The sequence below is a fragment of the Camelus ferus genome, chromosome 6, assembly GCF_009834535.1.
Source record: "Camelus ferus isolate YT-003-E chromosome 6, BCGSAC_Cfer_1.0, whole genome shotgun sequence".
Classification (NCBI taxonomy): domain Eukaryota; kingdom Metazoa; phylum Chordata; class Mammalia; order Artiodactyla; family Camelidae; genus Camelus; species Camelus ferus.
Genome location: NC_045701.1, coordinates 70,036,021 through 70,054,763, shown reverse-complemented (window position 1 = coordinate 70,054,763; position 18,743 = coordinate 70,036,021). Strand labels below are relative to the sequence as shown.

Genomic DNA, 18,743 nt, shown 5'->3' with positions numbered 1-18,743 from the left:
CCTCTCTCCCAAAGGGTTCCTTCCGAACGTTTGGATTTCATGCACCAGTAAATATCCGAAAACATCTTAGGTACCAAAGTACAGTAGCCAGCTTTTCATTTTGCCAAGTGGAGATATTAGAAAAGCAAACTACCATTTGCTGTCATCTTTAATTAAAAAAGAACATTCTAACACCAAAAAAGTAGGAAAGACATAATCTCAAAATAAAGGACACTTTTTAAATGCAAAATAAAATACCATTACAAGAGTCACAGGAACTTTATTTTCCTGGTTTTATGGCAGACCAGTAAAAACTGTCCTAAGAATGTCCCCTTTCATAGATACATACTTGGAGCCACCATCTGGGGCTTCTTGGGGGTGGCTTTTGAAGGACTGGAGAGAGAAGAGAGGAGTTTATACTACAATTCCACCATGCAGATGCTCAGCTCAGAACAAAATGCTCGAACACTTTAGTGAGAAAATCGCTTCCTGCTGAGATGTGTGAAGACAACCCAGGAGAGGATGCAAATGAAGTGGTGAGAGCTGGCTCAAAACCTCTGAAATCCTGACACTTGTTGGAGGACCTCTCTTAGCAGATTTGGCCTCTGTGCAGTTTCATAAATGGTTGGTCCAGAAAGGTTATCTTCCCAAGCAGGTTTTTCCTGCCAACAGATCTGGCTGGTTTGGAAGCCTTTTAGAACTTTTATGGACCACGATATTATATGCATATTTAAATGCCAATTGTATAGTTTCCCCCCACCCACCTACTTTCCATGAGCTATTTGTTCTAGCAACCGAAGTTTGCCAACCCTGGTCCTCACTGAGGACCTAACTACCTGGTGACGAAGGGCTTCCATGGTTCTGAGAACCCACCACTGGGCAGAGCTTCCTCCACATGGTAACCAGTCTTGCTATCTTTGTACCCTTGGCACCCAATCTGACCAAGAAAAGGTGCTCACTAAATGTGTGCAGAGGTATTAGCAAATAAGGGAGAACCAGAAGTAAATGAGTCATAGGACGGCACAGGGCTCGGCCTGAAAGATGTGGGGTCTTGGGTTTCTAGAGAGTGAAAGCCCTTATTGTTAAAGTCAGGGATGGGCCATTCTTGGGCCCAGGAGGGGAAGGACAGAAGCTAGACTGGTTTTGAAAGGCCATCTTAAAGGCAAGGACCAAGGTGGAAGTGAGATGGAGACCAGGAGAGGATGTGTGACCTTCCCCTCACCCATGCCAGGCTTGGCCAGCAGAGAGGTGTAGGTCCAAGAGGCTAGGAATGAGGCAGCGTCTGTGGTCTGCATTGGAAACCACTCAGGCCTTCCCTTTTTACTCCCTGTCTGAGATAAACCAGGGCAGACACCTATCCTGGCAAACCTGCTTCCCCAGTGTTCTCTGGCCCTCATTTGGCTGCTAGGCTGGTCCCAGCAGACCATGTCTCCAGTGGTGATAATTGTGATGATAGGGGCTTGGCAGGCAGTTGAGGGGCTAACTCTGCCTGCACAGGTGGAGTGTCAGCCAGGTGATAGGCCAGAATCCTGCCATGGTGGCAGTTTATTGTTTGGGTACGTGTTTAGGGTTACAATTCTCTGACATGATCTGTTCATCTGGAGTCTGGGAGTCTGCCACCACCACATCCTTGGAACCAGGCACTAAAGAAAATGCTCTGGCATTAGGATCCAGCTCATGGTTGGAATCCTACAGTGAGACCTGTCATTGCCCCACTCTCCCCTGAGTACGCAGGTTACCCTTGGTTGACATGATGCCCAATCTACTTACCCTTTGTGTCTCTGGTCGGCACCACCTCCTCCAGGAAGCCCTCTGTGATTTTCCCTTCTCCTTGCTGCAGCCTTGGTTAGAGGCTCTGGCTGACACTTATCACATGACTTATGTCCTGGCTTCTATGTGAGACAGTACACTTCTTGAGAGTGGGATGCTTTTTACCACAAGCCTCACATGTAGTGAGTGCTCAGTGAATATTCACTGAATGAATGCATGAGCTAGTAAACATCCTCCCACAGTCTGAGACTGACTGGGCTTTGGGAGGGATGGGATCCTGAGATCTCCACCACCAAAGCCAACCTGTGATGTGCAGCTTCCCACACAAGGGTGCATTAGGTGGCTGACTTGAAGCCAACAGATCCCTTTTGTTTTATTATCAGCTCCAGGCCAAGGTTCAGAGATGGTTGAGCCTTGCTGGGAGGCAGTGGGGTGGAAAGAGCCTGAGCTTTTCAGTCAAACAGACCTGGATTCGAATCCTTGATCCACCATTGACCCCAGGCATGTCTTTTAACCTCTCTGAGCTTCAGAGGCATTGAGATGAGAATCATAATCACATTTGCTCCATAGGATTGTTTTAGGCTTGAATGAGACAGTGTATGCAAATCGTAGTGCCTGGCATATTGTAAGTACTGAATAGATATTAGCTGCCGTAATAAAAACAATAATGATTGTGTCATTGGTAGGCATATGTTAGGAGCTAAGGAGGCAAAGAAGTGTAAGGGACAGTCACTACACTTGGAGGTGCTGACCATATTAGCTAGGGAGCTGAAACACAGACATAAAAAACCCATCATGCTGATGATGGCATAGCGAGTACGCCTGCTGTGCATGGTGAGGGCTCCTAGTTGTTCAGGGGAGGGAGCAGCTGCTGGAGACAGGTCATCAGGGATGGGGAGGGGGGCTTGAGGGAACAGTAGGACTTAGGTAAGTGGCGAGGAGTGGGAAAGAGTTCCAGGGAGGGGACATAGCACACACAAAGGCAGAGAGAAGAGGGAGCCATAACAGCAAGCCGGGTCCTCAGCGGGACAGACAAACAAAAAGGGAGCCTTCGAGTGGATGCATAACGTGATGTCAGGGAGTTTTGCTGGGAATGCTGGTGGGATTGGTCACTCAGCCTCTGATTGCTCATCTGATGCTGACAGGTGAACCCCACCATCTCCCTGTCTCCCCAGCCGTGTGTCAGCCGCCCTGCCAGAACAGGGGCTCCTGCAGCCGGCCCCAGCTCTGCGTGTGCCGCTCCGGCTTCCGAGGAGCCCGCTGCGAAGAGGTCATTCCCGAGGAGGAATTCGACCCCCAGAACGCCAGGCCGGCACCCCGACGCTCAGCTGAGGGGTCCCCCAACCTGCGCAGGAGCAGTGTGGCCAGAGAAAGCACCACGCCCAGAACACGGCCACCAGTGCCACAGCCGGCGGCGGCCAGGTAAGTCCCCTCCTCAGTGGGACCTTGGGTCTGGGGTGCAGCCTCTCTAGAGGGGCTTCTTCCTTAGGCCTATTTGGTGAAGACCTTGGTGGAGAAGGCCAGAAGGTCCTTCCTTCCGGGGACGGCAAGCAGTGGAGCAGGTGCTGGGGTTGGCACAGGCTCTGGTGGGCTGGGGTGCACAGCAGAGGTGGGAAGTCCTGGGAGAAAGCGGAGGAGGGCACATACCTGGAATCAGGCTCTCTTGCTCCATATCCTGGTGTTGTCACTTCCTAGGTGGGTGACCTTGGGCAAGTGACTTATCTCTCTGATTCCTCATCAGTAAGGTGAGGACAATGATGACAGTCATACTCACAGAACTGTTGCAAGAATGCAAGAATTAGATTAGTTAGTATGAGGAAAGCTCTTAGAGCAGTGCCTGGCACACGGTAAACTCTATAAGTGTTTCTCCTCTTCCTTCTCTGCCTGTGGTCCCTGTGATGCAGGAAAGACTCCTCTGCCAGAAAAGACCCCTTCAGTTCACTCACTACTAGCACTAACCTCTCTCCTTGGAAGGGCAAGAAGGCATATGGGGGCAAAGGGTAGGAAAGGAAGTGGGAAGTGGGGTGTTCACAGGCAGGATTCCCCAGCCTGCTTGCCAGCAAACCTGGCTAGACTTTTTCCTCACTCAGGACAAGAAATCTGAACTTTATAAACTGGTCCATTTCTAGGGGCTGTGTTTTCCTTTTGATTTTTCACGTTAGTTTTTCCATTTGCTTCCTACTTAGGAAGTTCTTTATGAAATGTTTGAACTTTGTCTTGCTGAACTCAGGGGAAAAAGGATTTGCTCTCCTGGATGAGGCTGGGAGAACCAGGGAGAGAAGGCTGACCTCGAGGTCAGATTCCCAGAGGGAGAGCTCAGGAGAGAAAGGAAAGGAGCTTGAGGTCGTCCAGCAACTCCAAAGGGGAAGAGGTGAGGTCGGGACAAGAGCAGACCAAGGTCTTGGTAAGGTGGTTTCCAGGGCCCGGACCACGCAAGCAGGTGCTTTCCAAGGGCAGCCAGGATCAGAGAAAGCAGAAGGATGAATTCGGGTCAAGGCCTAGGAGCTCTAAGGTCAAAACCAGAAGAGCCAAACCCTTTGGCCAAGGCCTTGGGATGCTGGGGCAGAGAGAGGGGCAGAATTAAGAGCCAGGTGGACAATGCGGGGGCTGGGCGAACTGCCTGTGATTGGCTGTGAGCAGGTGGACCGGACCTGAGACTTGTTCTGATTGGTCTTGGAAGTGGGTAGGCCTGTTGAGAAGGCACCTGGAGACGCCCCAGAGGTGGCAGCTCCAGGGCCAGCCTGGGGCAAGGTGGGAGCAGAGCCCTTCCAGCCTGGCTTTCCCCCTGCAAGCTCTTTCTTGGCTTGTGGGATACATTCATCTTACAGTGTATTTATCCTCTGTGTGCGTGCACAAGTGAGTGCTGGGGTGGTTGCTTGGCAGGTCATCCTGTCCTTTGCACCCTTGAGTAGAGCTGTTTACATCCCCTGCCCCATCTTCTTAGCCTATCCCGCTCCCGCTATTCTTCAAGGCCCAGGCCCACTTCTTCCAAACCACGCCCTCCATCACTTCCACCAAGCTATGACCGCCTGCAATGCACACTTGACACACATCCCTGTGGGTCTGTGCCCCGCGCCTGCAACCAGACTGTGTGGCCTGCGCCCTGGAAGGCAGCAACTCCTTTTCATACAATGTGGATTTCCCCACAGCTCCTCCTGCAGTCCTAGATTGAAGAAAGTGCTCAAACTGCATTGCTTTCTGTTACTTGGTCCCAACTGAAGAGTTACCCAACAAAGGGCCCACGTGGTCCTGGACCGTCATCCCATACCTGGAGCCAAGGGCACCCCCGCCAATGCTGCACAGAGAAGGAGAGGAGGTGAGGCTCCATGTCCCCAGTGCTGCACTTTCCACTCTGCCTCAGGGCCGTCTGTGCATATTCTCACTGGACCAGGAGCTCCCTGAGAGCAGGGACTACTGCGTCCTACTTTTTCTTGAACGTGTCCCTGGTGCCTAACACTGTGCCTGGCATCCTGGAGGTGCTCAATCCACACAAATTGAATGAATAAATGGATGAGACTCAATGCTAGGCAGAGAAGGAAGCTGGGAGGAGGAGAGGAGTTATGTGAGGCTTCGGGCCCCCAGGGAAGGCTTCACGTGTGCAAGAAGCAATGGAGGACAAAGGCCCAGGGTGAGGTCTCCGGCCCACAGCAGGGCTGTCCTCTTTGAGCTTCACAGGCTCCCTGGCCAGGGGCTACTGTGATGTTTTTAATGAGCTGCAGCCTCCAGGCCAGCCCAGCCTCTCTCTCTCTCTGCCCTGGCGCCTCAGTGCCATGAAATCTGGGAAAGTCCGAGCGGCCCTCAGTCGGCCCAGCTGTGTTTTGCTTTGGGAGGCCAAATCCTGCTTGCCTGGTGGTGTCAGACATTTCCTGTGAGCTTGGCCAGCTTTCCCAAGCAGCCACTGGCCTCTCTCCTAATGGCAAGTTGGACAGGCCCTTGGTGTCCAGATAAAGGGAGTGACATTATGCAGAGGGCATTCTAGGAGCAAAAGGAGGGTGCAAAGTGTCCAGGGAGGGGAGACACGGCAGGGACTGTTGATGGCCAGAGGCCACCTTCAGGAGAGCACTCAACAGAGGCCAAGAGACTTGTGTCTCAAAAGGAAGACAAGAGGGAGGAGCCAGAAGAGTCTCAGGCAGGAGGCAGCAAGCCCTACAGTGAGCCAGATGTGGAATGATGTTGTCCAGCTGTGGCCTGGGCTGGCTGCAGGGTCCTGGAGACTGCCTCTGAGCCCCAGGTCCAGGCTTCTTCCCCAAACTTGGCAGAGAGCCTCTCCACCTGGGGAGCAAGAGGCAGGCAGCTGGGGAAGGGCCATGAGGGACTAGGGGAGGAGGAGGTTACAACAACCAAGGACCAGCAGGCCTTGGAAAACATGCTTTACACATATGCTTCTCAGACTGCAAGGAGCATGTGAATCACCTGGGGGCTGATTGCAGGTCAGCATGCAGCTCCTGATTTGGCAGGTCTGGGGTGAGCATCTCTAACACGGGCTCAGCTGATGCTGATGCTGCTGGTCCATGGACCACCCCTTGAGGAGTGAGGGTCTGAGCTCGGGCTTTGGATTCAGATAATCCTGGGTTCCAATTCTGGACTTAGAGGCAAATGCCCTAACCTCTGTGAGTCAACAGTCTCCACCTGATAGTATTGCAGAGCAGATGAAATAGACCATGAGACCATGTGATTAGAAAACTTAGTATGGCGCCAGGTACGGCTTAGTGCTCAATACATGTTAGCCATCAGTGGGCTGGTTCTCTTTGCCATGGGGACTTGGGTGGAGAGGAGGCATAGGGGCTTGGGTGCCAAAAAGCAGACAAAAAACTGTGGTCCCTCTGTGTGTGTGTGTGTGTGTGTGTGTGTGCGTGCGTGTGTGTGCGTATGCACACCTGCTCTGAAGTCAGAGCCCAGACCCAGCCTCAGGGAAGGTGTGATCCAGCAATAGCACTAGGAGTGGTTTTTGGCTGGTTTGGCTGTTCCACCAAGACCATCCCACAAGCCCTAAAGGAGACAGCATAAGGGGAGGTATCAGGACATTTCTCAGAACTGGGGGGACCTCCTTGGGTCAGGACCTAGAGGCAGGGCCCTGGGGACATCCTCAGTGGGTTTGGTCGGCACTTGGGCAACAAGGGGCCTGGAAGACAGTGTTGAGCAGGACAAGTGAGGGTGGCAGGGGGCTACTGGAAGCTGTGGGCCCCATGGTGGTGGCTCTTCCCCAGGCTGTTCCCCCAGAGGGCAGCTGGGGTCAGCCTTCTTTTTACCATCCCAGTCAGTCTCTCCCTCTCCTGGATCTCCTCCCCTCTGTACACTCCACCTCTTTGCCACTGTATTCATTTTCTATGGCTTCCATTACAAATTGCCACAAATTTAGCCACTTAAAACAATGCACGTGTATTATCCTACAGTTCTTTAGGTCAAACAACTGGCACGGGTCTCACTGGGCTGAAGTCAAGGTGTCAGCAGGGCTGAGTTCCCGGAGGCTCCAGGGAGAATCTCTTTTCTTGCTCATTCAAGTTGTTTGTTGGCAGAATTCACTTCCTTGCAGCTGTAGGACTGAAGTCCTTGCTTCCTTGCTGGCTGTCACCTGAGGGCCATTCCATATAGAAGCCGCCCACATTCCTTGCTTGTGGCCACTTTCCCATTGTCAAAGCCAGCGACAGCAGGTGAAATCTTTGTGTGTTAACTCTCCCCTCTGCCTCCCTCTACAGCTGAATCTGTCACTGACTCTTCTGCCTTCTTCGACTTTTAAGGGCCAATATGATTACATGCCTTGTTTCCCCCGATAATCCAGGACACTCTCCCTATTTTAGGGTCAGCTGATTAGCAACCTTAATTCCATCTGCAATCTTAATTTCCTTTTGCCATTTAATGTAACATATTGAAAGGCGTTAACACCAGGAAACAAAGATCATGGGGCCAACTACACCCATACACTGCAGCCCATTCCAGCTAGGACCCTCCATCTGAAGTATAACAGCTCCGCTTACGAAAGGCAGCCCTCCATGAATGATCTGGCCCCCAAACCTTTCTGACGTCTCCAACATCAGCTCTCACCCCTCATTCACTGTGCCTCTGCCACACCAGCCGACTTGTTTTACCTCAAACATGCCAGAGACCCCACTCCAGGGCCTTTGCCCTTGGTATCTCCCTCCCTGGAACACTGTGTTTGCTTCCTAGGTCTGCTGTAACAAATGACCACAAACAGAATGGTTGAAAGCAAGCAGAAATGCATCTTCTCACAGTTCAGGAGGGCAGATGCCCAAAATTAAAGCCTTAGTAGGGTTGTTCCTTCTGGAAACCCTGAGGGAAGGTCTGTTCCATGCCTCTCCCCTAGCATCTGAAGGCTCCTGGCAATCCTTGGTGTCCCTTTGCTAGTAGCTGCATCACCCTAATCTCTGCCTCTGCCATCACATGGCTTCCTTTTGTGTGCCTGTTTGTGCATGTGTGTGTGTGTGTGTGTGTTTGTGTGTGTTATATTCTTCTTATAAGGACACTGGTCATTGGATTTAAGGTCCACCATAATTCAGTATAATCTCATCTAACCCTAACTAATTACATCTGCAAAGACCCTATGTCCAAATAAGTTCACATTCACGGATTGGCGGTTAGGACTTCTATGTATCTTGGGGGACACAATTCAACCTACATCAAACCCTCTTCCCAGATATGCACATGGATCCTTCCTTCCCCTTCCAGGTCTTTTCTTTTCAGTGGGGCTCCCATGTTCACCTGATTTTAAACTACACACCTCCTAACACTCCCTACCCCTTGCCTAGCTGTTTTTCTCCATAGCACGTATATCGCTCATTTATTTGACTTTCTTTCTCACCTCAGTAAAATGTCAGGCCCAGGAGGACCACGTTTTATCTGTTTTCTCTGCTCCAGCACCCCCAACACAACTGGCACAGAGCAGAGTGGACCAGTCAGCTTGGCTCTCCCCCCGCAGTCTCTCCTTCACATCTCCCAACCCCTGCAGCGGGTTTCCGTGTAGTCTACTGATGAGGCCCAGCAGTGAGGCCACTCAGGGGTGTGTCCACTCCCACAGCCCTGGCTGGGGGTGCCAGGCATTTCGGGGCTTTTGTCTGTGGGGAGAGGGAGGAAGGGCAGGGGCACTAGTGCCGCTGTCAGGAGCACACGTGGCCGTGGGTGCCTGCTTGCGGCAGGGCGTAGAACTCGCCGCCTCAGAGCAGAACCCTGGCATCATTGTGCCCCACGTCTCCACTAGGGCCCTCGTGGCACTTCCTGACACGTGACCTTTAACCTGCTGAGAGTGAGCCCACAGGTTTCCCACAGGAGTGCCTTCCTTCACCCCCAGGTCTTGCCAGGCCTCTGTTGGGGGTGCGGGGACTCTGCCCCCACAGATGATCTCTGCCAGTCTAGGGGAGCAGAGCAACCCCTCAGGAGACCACTGACCCAGAAGCTGCTACAGGGGGCACCCAGGCATCCCTCCTGTCAGAATGGCAAGGGATTTTCCCAGGAGATCGGCGATCTAGAATCAAACCAGGTACCTGAGGAGAGGGCAGCAGGTGTAAGGAGGCAACCCTGGTGTGTGTGCCGGGAAAGCACTGGACTTTGGAGTCAGGCAGCACCCTCACAAACTAGTTATGCAAGTCACTTCACCTCACTGCAACTCAGACTCTTTGAAGTGGGAAAATTGATGCCTGTCTCATAGGGTGGTTGAGATAATTCATTGAAATAATGCATGTAGAGGGATTAGTGGGGTGTCTGGCACACAGTGGCTCCAAAAACTGTGAAATCTCTTAGGGTACCTACCTACTCCCCATGCCTGTGACAAATCAGTGAGACACTCTGTTTGCCAGGAGGGGTTTTTCTCCAACCCACTGTCTAGTTTCTAGGTGGGGAAACTGAGGCAAGACAAAGGTTGGCAACAAAGGTTGTGGGCCTGTCCTGGGAACCCAGGAGATCCTGACACTGGGCAAGTCTGAAGGCTCATCGGGGTCCTCTGAGCCCAGCTCCAGCTGCCGCCAACTCCATCCCACTCCATTCCTCTGCTCTGGGCTTCAGCATGCTGCCACGTGCCTCTGCTCTCTCCTCTGGGCAAAGTGACCCCTGTTTGTCCTCTTTCCTCCTCTTTCTAGTCCCTTGGACCCAAGACTGTTCTCCAGTACACCTGGAATCTGACCAGAGGTCAACTCGAGCTAGGAAAACTTGGAAGAGTCCCTTGTCCTCCCTGAGCCTCAGTTTCCATATTTGTAAATCAAAGTGACAAGTAGGTCTTCTCTGAGGTCAAGAATTAATGGTCTCAGACTCTGGCCTCCAGCTTGGTCATTTTCCATCCCTGATGGTGAACTGTGCTTACTCTCCTCTTTACTCATTTCCAAGGTCATGACAAGGACACGTGATGCCTTTCACAGGGGCAGACCTTGGCTCTCCCTGACAGTGAGCCTCAAGTCCTCCTTGGCAAGGCTGAGTTAATCAGTCTGCATCTTTTGCGCTGCATCATCTGCTTCCTCAGGGCCACTGAGTGGTGCCTCTCTGCTGGGTTGACTCAACCCCACAAATCTGACTGAGTCAAGATTTTGGGACCTCCAGGGGATGAATACCTTCCTTCTCTTTCTTTTCTTTCTTTTTTTATTCCTTTTATTTCCTGACTTGTTTTTATAACTCTGAGCCCCAAGCTTGCCCCCTGGGGTTTTTCTGGAATTCCCCAACCCTTAGGACTTTGGCTATACTATTTTGAAAAGACTTAGAGTCAGGATGCCCAAATTTGCTTCCAGGCTGGGCCACTCACTAGACTTGTGGCCTTGGGCAAGCCACTTAACTTCATTAAGCCTTAATGTCTCTATCTGTGAAACAGGAAGGATCATTCTTCCCTCACAGGGAGGTTGTCAGGATGAACTAAAACAATGTGGGTGGAAGATTGCTTTCTGAACTGTAATTGGGCCTTGTAAATGCTGGTTCTTGCTGGTATTTAGCAGTCCTGACAGTGGGCTGGAGTGCTTATTTATGCCTCCTATACATGCCTGGGTCACTTTCAGGAGCAGCTCCACCCTGAGGACCTCCCTGACCGCCTTTTAAGGCTTTTAAATATAAGGTTAGCCTTAGCCACTGGACATACCACCAGGGGATGTGCTTCACATCATAGTCTCTGTGACAGGTACCCTATGGTTGTGCAGTGCACAACCTGTACAGCTGTATGTGGTGACCCTGAACCTGGCTCTTTCCCAGGAGGAGGATGTCACCTATTTTCCTATTATTTAATATTGTAAACCCCTAATTTGAGAGTCCCTTCATCTCGGTTCACTTTTTTATTTCCACAGTGCTTTTTTATTTTCCACTTTCTGACATAACATCTAATTTACTTATTATGTTTATTGTATATTATCTGTTTTTCCCCAACTACAGTGTGAGCTGCTCGAGGGCAGGGATCTTTGTTTTGTTTGCTGATATATCCCCCTCCCCCCACCCTCCACCCCCCCCTCCTAGAACAGTGCCTGGCATATAATAAGTACTCAGTAAGTAAATAATTAGCTACTTAATGAACATCCCTGTCACCACGTATCCTCTGTTGCTGCCTGGAGCAAAGATAGCTGGTCTCGGATCCCTTCCCTTCTGAGCTGACACTCAGCTTATGCCCAGGCATGCTGTTACCAGGAAGGGGCTCTCCCAATCCTCCCAACAGGTGGGTACCTGCTTACCCTGTGCCCCTTGGCCTTAGGGATCTGGAGCCAGGGCAGGCCGAGGGCAATGATTCTCTTCTAAGGGTGATGAGAGAATGGCCAGAGCAGGGCTTAGCAGGCCCTTAGAAGTGCCAGGGGTTGGGCAGGGGCGGCGGCAGCTATAAAGGGATCTCCTCCCACTTTCTTCCATTTCTTGGGCCTTAGAAAAGTCCCATGAACCTTCTTCCCTAGGGCTGTGGGTTTGGAAGAGGGAGGGCTCAGAGGGGAGTAGTCAGAGGAGGTTGCTTACTCGTGGGCCTCCAGCCAGAACAAATGGAAGGGGTTTTATTTTCCCAAGTCTGAAGTCACAGAAGCCCTGCTGCTGCTTTTCAAAGAGAGTAAAAGAGACCTGTGTCTCAGCTGAGAACTTCCTTCATCACCCATGCCCTGTCTCCCCACTGCTTGCAGAGGGTTCTGAAAGTGTAAATGGGCCACATTAAGGTTTGTGCATGGTCCCTTGGCACTCAGCCCCTGCCGGTCCCACTCATCCCTGCCCTGCGGAAGCTGCTTGGGGTAATGAGGTGGGTCTGAAACACTTCATTTCCATTAAGGACAGGAGGGAGGCAGGCTGTGTGTGCTAGACCTTTGAGTCCCTGGACACAGAACCAGGAGATGTTGTTCCATCATAGTCTTTCTGACAGGTACTCTAAGAATTGTGTGGCCTGTGCAGCTGTACGTGGTGACCCTGGACCTGGCTTCTCCCCAGGAGGGAAGTGTTTTCCATTTCCCCCACAAAGCATGTTCCTTCAAGGTAGTCCTCTCCAGGTTTCTCTGAAAGGGAGGTGGGCCTCTGGGCTTTGTAGAGGGTTAACATGCACCGCTCCAACCCACACAAATACCTGAGGGCCACAGGGCTCAGGGCTTGGTCAGGGCCATGGCTGGCCTTGGGGTACCTGTGTGTGAAAACAAAAAGACATAGGCTCTGGGTGGATGCGGTCTTGCTGTGCTTTCAGTCTTGGCTAAGGGGGCCCAACAGAGGTCCTGAGGAGGGTGGGTCCCATGTGCCTCCTTTCCGGGCAGCAGAGCCTGCGGCCTCCTCCTTCCGCCATGCTTGGCCCAGGGCAGACACGTCTGGGTTGATGAAGAGGCCACTGAGCTCAGGCCTCTCAGTGCTCAAGGGAGAAGGGGGCCCTGGGGCCTCAAAACACGTCTCCAGTTTCCCACCCCAGGCATGTGGGCAGATTCAAGGGAAATGGTGTCTGCTTCTTGCACACTTCTTCTTACCTTCCTTCCTCTCATATTGAAGCTTGAAGGTGGACATCTGGCCTGAGGTGGCCCGAGTCAGCCCCCAATCTCTGATGAAGCCTGCATGACTCCCTTTTCTAAGATTATCCCAGAGTTATGGATTATAGGGCCCTCCCCTGGGTTTGCTTCCAAGAGGGACTCCTTCCCAGCCCAGCCCTGGCCCCAGCCCTCTATAGAGCTCTAAGATAGGCAGTGTTCACCTCCTATTTGCCCAGAGCCTGCATCCAAATGATGGAGAAAGCTACAGAGCGTCTTCCCCTTCTAACTCTCCTTCATCATCATCACCACCCACAGGATTTATTGCACTGTGTTCTGTTCCAGGCAACAATGCCTGTCTAACAGTGCTAGATGCTCTACCCTCCTCTCCTGGTTCTCCCCAGGGAAGTAAATGTTGCATAAATATCTCTTGGCCAATTGTGTAGAGTCTGACAAAGAGGGTAAAGAGATGGATTTGCGTGCAGGTGCATTTGCCACTGGGGTAGGGGCAAGCACCTAGGTGCAGAGGGGCAGAGAGACTCCTAGCGCTCCCCTCAGCCCTGATCCCAGCCTCACCCTGGGAGGGTGTCGAGCTTTGTGGTTACAGTGATACATGTTTGGGTTAGGATTGATGGGACTAAGATTGTGGTTGAGGTGGCATTCTAGTTCACAGTAAGGTGGTGGTTAGGGTAGGATTAGAGTATCACTTTAGTGTGGTATTAGAATGAGGCTTCAACCTTAGCGTTGTGGTTAGGGTTGGGCTAGTGTTATGCTGGAGTAGAATTTAAGACTTTGGATTTTTTGAGTGTGGTATGGTTGTGATTTTAACCTACCATTTATGGAGCCTTATTGAATCAGCTAGCCCTACTGTGCAAAGCACTTTATGGGCACCATCTCTTTTAGTATTGGGGCCCCTACAGCACAGTGGTTAAGAGCAGTGATCATGAGCTAGACCTCAGTTTCATCTGATTCTACTGCTCGCCAGCTGTTTGATGTTGTCTCTTCACCTCCATTAGTCAAAGGGGATAAAGTGCTGAGTCACATAGCTAAGTGCTCAATACTTGATCGTTGAGACTCCTTCTTATTGGTATCAGTCAGGATTCCAGCAGGAAACAGATGGCACGCTCAATGAGAACATTTTGACAAACGGTCTATTTGCAAAGATATGGACATGGTCAGAAGAAACAACAAGGGAAGCAGAGTGTCCTGGGGGTAACTATGCAGGGAATCTCTTAGCCCTGCAGATCTAAGGGGCAAGGGGTCAGATGTTACTGGGACCCAGAGTAGCTCCAGCCACAGGAGAGGGCCACAACAGGGCTGTGGCCTTCAGGAAAGGAATAGAGCCACCACCCGCCCACAGTGGCCCATCAGGAGGGAGCTGGAGGATGAATACCTCCGCTCCCTCATCTGTCCTCTGCCCTCTTGCTGGGGTCCCACGTGGGCAGAACAGGACTCAAAAGTAGAGGATGAAGGAGCCTCCCAGGGCCCAGAGTTGGGTGGAGAGAGGCCCACAGGGGCAAGTAGAATGTCTTCAGCACCTTAACCAGTCCTCACAATGACCCTATGAAGAGGATTCTCTAAGAGGTGGAAACTGACATGAAGGGCCATTCCAGCCCAGCTCCACTCAAGACTCTGGAATCCATGCTCATAGCCAGTTTACTGAACAGCTCTGAGAGCAGGAAGGCTTAGGCAAGTGCAGAGCAGCAAGCTTGGTGTGGGAGCTGACGGGGACCAGGTCAGGCAAGGCATCTGGGATCTTTTCAGAAAAATCTAGAAAGATGGCAAGAGCCTGGAGTGGCATCCCCCATGCCCAGGCCTCCTATGGGGAGGCCAGGGAGCTTATTGGGCTCCCATTAAAACAATAATTTATGCAGTTTCCAGCATCTGACTTAAAAAAAAATAGTCGCAACAAACATTTCAAGCTTATGGCTGTACTCATAGCATTTAACTGACCTAAGTCCCCTAGGACTTTTGTTTGAAAGGAAAGGTTAGGGAGAGATGAAGCCGGAAGGGAACAGAAAGACAGTCATGTTCTTTTTCAGATGCCCCGGGGGAATGTTCATCCCATCCGGTGGCTGCTTTGTATGGAACTTGTGGCTGCTCAGTGAACACTGCCCTCTGGAGTGGGGTGTGTATGTGTGTGTGTGTGTGTGTGTGTGTGTGTGTGTGTTTGTGCGTGTGTGTGTGTGTGTGTGAGACAGGGTGTGGGTGGAAAGCTGTGCTGAGAGAACATGCCTCAAAAATCATAATGGAGATTTTTTAGGCTCTGAATTCTCCTTTTGAGCTCAAGGTTTTCAAATATATATCAGGTTTCACCCCGGTCCAGAACATAGAGGAAGTTTCTGATTTATGGGTCCAGTAGTTTTTCCAGTTATGCAATCTGTAAATCTGCCATCAGTTAATTAATTTGCCACTGTCAGAAAAGGCACTGTCAGCTTCCCAGGTGAAAATCACTTTACCAAAGTAAAGTGCTATTATGATAACAGTAATAAAAAAGGGACTCTGAAATGTCTACTTGTTTCCACTTGTGGAATTAACTGAATCAGTGTCTCAGCATTCCTCCTCCAATCACTGGCATGCACACACGTGCACACGCACCCCCCACCTCTGGAGAGGGGCTAAGGAGGAAGGTTTAAGCCTTGCAGGGTAACTTTCCAGAAAAGGATTAGAAAGGGAAAATGGGTGAAATGCAAAGTCATCTGATGACTGTGGTTGTAAGACTGGCAGCTTGGGACCCAGAGGGGTGTGTCTGCGTGTCTGTCTGTCTGTCTGCAGATGACATAGTGAAGATTGCTAAATGATTTCCAATAACAAAATGTGAAAACACATAGTTCCTTTGTTAGCCACATAGCTGTGGTTTTGTGTCCGTGATTCATTGTGGAAGTGAGTAGTTGCGACAGGCATTTTGTGGGTTTTTTTTTTTTCTTCTTTTTTCTCCTAAAAAAATATTTGTGAAAGGTCTAAAATTCAAGGAAGTCCAGGGCTTTTTGAAAAGAAAAAAAAATCCCCATTTCTTGCAAAATGAAGATTGCAAAGCAAAACCTCTGGAGCTACCACATTTCTGCTTCCAGACAGCCGCCTACACCACAGTTTCCTCCCAGAGCCTCAGCCCTTCACCGCTACCTAACATGTCCACCCAAGTGTGCACCCAGCCAGCGAGGGTGGGGGCTACATCAGAGCCTCTTGAGGGAATCTGGTACTGTTCTGGGGGTATTCTCTTGAGACCCCAGCCAAGCCACACCCTTAGGGAACAAACTGATTCTACATTTCTTTCTTTTTCTTGAGGTTCTTGGGTCAAGGTCAGAGCCCCTACAGCAGGCAATAGCGTGTGAGGGAGGAATTGTGATGTAATTTTTGTCTTATGGTTAGATAAGTCTGGGTTTGAATCTCAGCTCTGCCACCTAACACTTATGTTGCCTAGAGCAAGTGATTTAGCCTCACGAACCTCAATGTTCTCATCTGTAAGATGGGGCTGCCCACCACTACCTTGTAGAAATGTCAGGAAGATTTACTAATATATGTAAATGCACCTGGCACCTTTTAGGTGTCCTATAAATGGCACTCACTCTTTGTCCCTAGACTCTGGGGTTACCTGAGTCTTTTCTTTACAGCAACAGTGGTAACTGGAAACTCTGAGAGTTCGCCCAGGCCACTCGTAAGGTGTTTCTGGTCCTGGTGAGGTTTCCTGTCGTAGCCAAGGGTGAACAGCAGGTTGGGGGATGTCATCCACCAAAGGTACAGAGCTCAGGCTTGTGACCCCACCCCAGGTGATAGTGGGCAGGTAAACAGCTTCTCTGTGCCTCAGTTTTCTCTTCTGTAAAAAGGGGGTGATAGTTCTTAGAGCATAGGATTACACTAATCAATTAGCTCCCAAGCATACAGAGCCTAATAAAATTTTTAAAATGAAGTGCCTGTAGCAGATGTCTGGCACATAATCAGTTGGTAGGTTTGGGCTGAATGAAAGCTTTTCAGGTTGGGCTCCCAGGTCTTTTAGAAATCTCCTTTTGTTTAGGGTCCTGGTGTAGAGTTCCAGGCCCTGGAAAAGCAGGCTGGCTACAGGCTACCAAGACTTTGGCCAGCCCCTGAGAAGTATATCCTTGACCCAGGTACCAGCTGCTTTTGTCTACAATGGGCCTGTCCAGGCAGGTCCAGAAGTGGGGTAAACTCATCTGAAGTCAGTGGCCTGTGTTTGCTCTCTGATAAGGCAGGCCTGCTAAGCTCTCGGGGTGGGTGGTGCAGTGAGCAGCATATATGGACGGTTGAGGGTCCCAAAGACCACAGGCTTGGAACTCAGAGTTCAGGAGGTGGGCATCTCACAGCCAGTTTGGTGGTGGTGAGAAGTCCGTATACCAAGTTCTTCGTGGCTTTGGGAAGGGATCCTAGCTCAATCCCCCGCCTCCCCCTCCACTGATTTGTAGCACTTGCCAGGTCCCCATAGGCCCTGACTCGTGTTTTCTTTCCCTTCACCTCTTCACCTCCCTAACCACTTCCTTTTTTCATGTGTTTCTTTGGAAATCACAAAACATGAGCTAGTTAGGGTGCGGTGGTGGGAGGTGCGTGATGAGCTTTGGAGTCCGACAGACCTGGTTCGAATTCTGGGTTTTGTCGTTCATGAGACATGTGAGCTAGGGCCAGAGACTTACCTTCTCCGCACTGCAGATGTCACACATGGGGAGAGTGAGACCCACCTCTCAGGGCACTGGGGACCTTTCTAAGCTGATGTTTGTTCCGTGCCTGGGGCTCAGTCAGCAGAGCTGTTACTTGACCCAGGTGGGTGTGTGTGGAGTCCTGGGGCTCCAGAAACTTCACCGGCTCACCCCTGCCACCCCCTGGGGATCATAAATGCCCTGAGAAGTCTTCTGGGAGGTGAGGGTGGGGAGGAGTGCGCTCTTGGTTAGGCTGTGTGGGTGGTAGGGGCTGGCAGGGACCCCGGGGGGGAGATGCCTGTGATTGCCTTCCTAACAGACCATTTTTAATCTTGTTCCTTCCTAGTAAAAACATCTTCCTTCAAGGCTTCCCTTTTATACATGAGATCCAAAGGATAAGACTCAGACTTTTGGCTCTACAGCACAGTCCCAAAGCTTAACTCTCAAGCCATGATATAGTAGAGAGGTTTAGAGAACAGGCTCAGGAACCAGATGCAGATGTAGGCCATCTGTGTTTGATCCCCAGCTCTGTTCATCATTAGCTGTGTGATCTTGGGCAAGTTACCTAGCTACTCTGTGCATCATCTGTAAAATTAGGAATTCCTCCCTAATTTTAGTGATGATTAAACTAGTTAATACATATAAAATGCTTAGAATAGTACGTGGCACATAATAAACACTAGGTCGCTATTTGCTATTATTTATCATCATCCTTGGCCCCTCCCATTTTCCCTTTAACCAAACATTGGCCCCTCCCATTTTCCCTTTAACCAAACAGGCCTCCTTACCCCCCTTGAACACCATCACTAGCACATTTCTGGATCTGTCCCTTACTGCTCATGGTTCTCTCTGCCTTCAGTGGACTCTGCCCTCTCCACCCTTTCCTCTAGAACATCACACAACCTCTAGAAAGTCTTCCCCAGGCACCCAGACCCAGGCACCAGTCTAGGGAGGCCTGAAGCATCTTGGCCAGGCAGCTTACCTAGACATGAGACTCCTAGCAACTGCTGCTTTTCCACTGTTAGATGGTATGTACCACTCAAGTACAGGGTATTGTCCCAGGGCCTCTGTGCATGGGGGTGTGTGTGTTGCACCCCACACAAAGGTCAGGGTGTGAATGGGGCTAAAAATCTAGCCTGCATTTTGATCGCCCAGTCCTCACACAGTGCCTCATCCGCCTGAAGAGAGCAGAGCAACCTCTAAACTGGCTGCACTCGAGCCCCTTTTCTAATCCCCACAAAGGCACCAGGTATGCTAGCCCTCCCCCGCCTCCCACCTCCATGCCTGAATCGTAAACTCTCAGAGGCTGGTGCTTTTCCCTCATTGCCCACATGGGTCCATACACCTTCTGAGGTGTTCATAAGGGCACCTTGGAACTGGTTAGATGATGAATTTGTGACTTCCAGGGTCCCCACGAGCTGACAAGTCTTCCTGGGGGAACCTGGAGCCAAAGGCTTCA

The 18,743-nt window shown here is 50.9% G+C and overlaps 1 protein-coding gene across 1 annotated transcript in view; it reads left to right on the top strand.

Moving 5' to 3' along the window:
• LTBP2 (latent transforming growth factor beta binding protein 2) overlaps nt 1-18,743 on the top strand; it is a 100,600-nt gene that overhangs the window by 17,950 nt on the left and 63,907 nt on the right. Inside the window, 1 exon segment of the mRNA XM_014558981.2 lies at nt 2,925-3,171. Within this exon segment, the coding sequence (XP_014414467.2) occupies nt 2,925-3,171 (247 nt within the window).